The 4,372-nt window shown below is 39.3% G+C and overlaps 1 protein-coding gene across 1 annotated transcript; it reads left to right on the plus strand.

The window, feature by feature from the left end:
* Positions 1-2,160: 2,160 nt before the first annotated feature.
* Positions 2,161-3,205, plus strand: LOC101595755 (small ubiquitin-related modifier 1-like). Its single transcript, XM_045143984.1, has one exon. The coding sequence runs from the start codon at positions 2,269-2,271 to the stop codon at positions 2,572-2,574; it is 306 nt and encodes a 101-aa protein (XP_044999919.1). The 5' UTR covers positions 2,161-2,268; the 3' UTR covers positions 2,575-3,205.
* The last annotated feature ends 1,167 nt before the right edge of the window (positions 3,206-4,372 follow it).

Genomic DNA, 4,372 nt, shown 5'->3' on the forward strand with positions numbered 1-4,372 from the left:
TCTTAGAACTGCCTTCATTGTGTCCCAGAGATTTTGGTATGTTGTGTTCTCATTATTGTTTGACACTATAAAATTTTTAATTTACTTCTTGATTTCTTCATTGACCCATTCATCATTTAGTACTGTGTTGTTTAATTTCCATGATTTTGTGTATGCTCTATAACCTTTCTTGCTATTGATTTGTGGTTTGATTCCGTTGTAGTCAGATAGAATGCAAGCAATTATTTCAACTTTCCTGTATTTGTTAAGATTTATTTTGTGTCCTAATATATGGTCTATTTTAGAGTATGTTCCATGTGCTGCTGAAAAGAATGTATATTCTGCAGCATTTGGATGAAATGTCCTGTAGATATCTGTTAGGTCCATTCCTTCTATGACTTCATTTATTCCAGATGCCTCTCTGTTTATTTTTTCCCAGGAAGACCTTTCAATTGAGGAGAGTAGATGTTGAAGTCACCCACTATCACTGTGTTTCGTGTTATCTCTGACCTTAGTTCTAATAGCATTTGTTTGATGAATTTGGGAGCCCCTATGTTATGTGCATATATGCTTAGGATTGTAATGTCCTCCTGGTTGGAGGATGCCTTTAATCAATATAAAGTGGCCTTCTTTATCTTTCCTAACTATTGTTGGACTGAAGTCTACCTTGTCAGATACTAGGATAGCAACCCCTGCTTGTTTTCTAGGTCTATTTGCTTGAAACGCCATTTTCCAACCTTTCACCCTAAGATACTGTCCATACTTTTTAGAAACGTGGGTTTCTTGGAGGCAACACATTGAAGGATCCTGCTTTGTAACCCAGTCTGCAAACCTATGTCTTTTGGTTGGTGCATTGAAATCATTGATATTAAGAGATATTATTGAAAGGTGTATATTAATTTTTGCCATTTTTTTGTAGTTCTTCTGGTTTTACTTTTGCTCTATTGTGTTAACTAGTGTTTGAGTATTTTTTTTGTTTTTTTATCTGGTTTCTTAGATGTGTGCTTTTCTTTTTCTTCAGCATGGAGGATTCTTTCAAGTATATTCTGTAGATACTCCTTTAGCTTGCTTTTGTTGTAGAATGTCCTTATTTCTCCATCTATTTTAATGAATAGCTTTGCAGGATTAAGTAACGTTGGTTGACAGGTTTTAATCTTTCAGAACATGGAATAGATCACTCCATGTCCTTCTGGTTTTTAAAGTTTGTGTTGAGTAATCTGCTGTAATCCTGGTAGGATTGCCTTTGTAGGTAACTTGATTTTTCTCTCTAACTGCTTTCAATATTTTTCTTTGGTTTGTGTGTTTGGTAGTTTGATTATAATATGGCAAGGAGAGGTTTTTCCAGGTTTTGTCTGGCTTGGGTTCTACAGGCTTCCTGTATCTGCATTGGCACCTCTTTCCCAATTTGGGGGAAGTTTACTTCTATGATTTTGTGGAAAATGACTACTATGCCTTTGGAGTGAAATTCTTCTCCTTCTACTATGCCCTGAATTCTTATGTTTGACTTTCTCATAGTGTCCCAAATATCTTGAAATTCCCATTCATCCTTTTCTATAAGTTTGTCTTTCTCTTTGTTGGACTGTACTAGATATGCTACCTGGTCTTCTAGCTTAGACATTCTGTCCTCTCCTTCATCCATTCTGCTGGTGAGATTTTCTACAGAGTTTTTTTATTTCATTAACTGTGTTCTTTATTGTTAGTAATTGTAACTGATTTTTCTTTATTATTTCTGTTTCCTTATTTATGTCTAGTATTGACCTCTGTATTTCATTAAATTGGTGTCTTGTGTCTTTTTTGCTTCCTTTGATTTCTTCTTTGAGTTCTTTGAACATATTTGAACATATTAGATGTTTCCATCAATCTTGTGTTATGTATCTTCAGGTAGGAGCTTAAGGTGCTAGATGTGGCTCTCAGGGCTCTTGGAGTATCTACAAAAGTGACTCTAGGTTTGCCTGCTATTAGAGTATTCATGTAGGCTGAGTGGAAACAAATATAGATAGTTTCTAAAACTTAACTAAACAATATACACTTTCAATGAAAAACAACACAGAGTATTTATCCAAGAGAAGGTATTGTGACAATCAGATCCTCTGTCTATCCCTTAGGCTGTGTGGTGCCTCACCCACTTCTGTAATTTTGACAACAGGGGGGTTAAGATTTCTGGTCTGGGCAGCCGCCGTGTTGTGCCGTAGGGAAGAGCGACCGATTTTTGTAAACCCCGGAGCCAGCTTCTCGGTGCCCGAGACCCGCTCCTGTGCGGAGACACCCCTGGGCGAAGCGGCTGTCACCATGTCTGACCAGGAGGCAAAACCTTCAACTGAGGACTTGGGTGATAAGAAGGAAGGAGAATGCATTAAACTAAAAGTTATTGGACAGGATAGCAGTGAGATTCACTTCAAAGTGAAGATGACAACACATCTCAAGAAACTCAAAGAATCATACTGTCAAAGACAGGGCGTTCCAATGAATTCACTCAGGTTTCTCTTTGAAGGTCAGAGGATTGCTGATAATCATACTCCAAAAGAACTGGGAATGGAGGAAGAAGATGTGATTGAAGTTTATCAGGAACAAACGGGGGGTCACTCAAGGGTTTAGTTATTTTTATTTTTTCTTTCCCCTCAATCCTTTTTTATTTTTAAAAAACTAGTTCTTTTGTAATGTGGTGTTCAAAACAAGATTGAATACGGGCACTCCACCTCTTTAGAACATACCGTGATTTGAATCCTAGTGTTCAATATTCATCACTGGTTGTTTTCATTGAGCTGATTTTTAGTGATCAGACCTCAGCCCCCTTCATGTTGCCTTCTCCTTGTTAAAACTCCATGTGTGCTCAGAGAGGCTCCTTTTTCAGGACTGCATTTTCAGGTTTGTGGTGATAAGTAGATCGACCAATTTGAACATTCATAATGACCTTCCAGTTGGCCCTGAAGCTGTAGCATGAGATTGCTTCACTCCTGGACTATGATTTTCAGTGGGAGATGGAAGTTTTTCAGAGAACTGAACTGTGGGAAAATGACTTTTCCTCAACTTGAAGCTACTTTTAAAATCTGAGGGTCTGGACCAAAAGAAGAGTATCAAGTTTGGAGTCAAGTGACAGACACAATGAGGTCATGACTAACTCCAAAGATGGCTTTACTGAGAAAGAAAGCATTTTAACATGAAAGAGATCCTGTCAGAAGATCCAGAGAAGTTCTAATTTTCATTAGCAGCTACTAAAGTTACTCATGCCGAAGTGTATACAAGAACACTGTTCTTTTTGATTTTATTTGTACTTCTTGGCCTGGGACATGGGTTTTCAATGGACACTGTCTGTACCAGCTTCATGGAAATAAACAATATTTGTAAAAACCATAAAAAAAAAAAAGATTTCTGGTCTGTAGAGGTTTCCTAGTCAGCTTGTGACCAGGTGAGACCCTTCCCTAGTCCATAACAGAAGAGGAAACAAAGCCACTATAAATCAAGAAGCAACAGATAACAAGCCCAAAATACAGCTTATTTAAGAATGGCAAATCTGATCATCCATCAGATTTAACATATAATTTATCCTTATATGTAAGGTGCAATTAGCACTTCTGGTTCAGGCCTATATACCAGGTTTATTAGATGGGTACTGACCTGGTATAATCCCAGTTACCTTTTGGGATGATTTTGGTCTCAGTTATTTGCTCCTGCTTGAGACCCACTGGTTTTTCAGGTAGGCTTGGCTGGGTTCCTGGACTGCTGCTCTGTTCACTGGAGCTGGGCACTGGCTGTCGGGGAGGGGGAGGGAGCTGATGCTGTCTAGTTCTCTCACTGTTCCACATGTTCTTCTACCTTGTGATCTGCTCCTCCATTATACACTATCGTTCTTTCCTCACATTTCTTGAGATTGAAGAGATCACTGGTTTGAGTGGAAAATCCCCTCACCTGGTTTTCCTGCGGCTCAAGCTGAGCCTGGCAGCAGGCTGGCACCACTGCCACAGTCAATGCACAGACCTGCCAGAGCCGCTTCTGCTGGCCTGTGTGGGCTCTGCATGCTCTGGTTCGTTCCTACTTCTCCACTGCCATTTCAACTCCCTATTTGCCTGCCTCACTTTTTAGTAAAAGTGTGTATTTTGCTGGTTTTTTTTGGCTCCTCCACCAAGCTGCTTTGAGGTGGTACCTATGCTGCTGTCTTAACCAGAAGTCCAGTTTCTTTTATATTGAATAGTTTTTAAAAAAAATTTTTGGTTATTATTCATTTATTTGAGAGTGACAGAGAAAGAGAGAGAGAGAGAGAGAGGGAGAGAGAGAAAGAGAGAATGGGTGCATCAGGGCTTCCAGGCACTGTAAACGAACTTCAAACACATGTGCCTCCTTGTGCTTCTGGCTAACTTGGGTCCTGGGAAATCGAGCCTCGAACTTGGGTCCTTAG

The sequence above is a fragment of the Jaculus jaculus genome, chromosome 2 (genome assembly GCF_020740685.1).
Source record: "Jaculus jaculus isolate mJacJac1 chromosome 2, mJacJac1.mat.Y.cur, whole genome shotgun sequence".
In the NCBI taxonomy this organism is placed as follows: Eukaryota; Metazoa; Chordata; class Mammalia; order Rodentia; family Dipodidae; genus Jaculus; species Jaculus jaculus.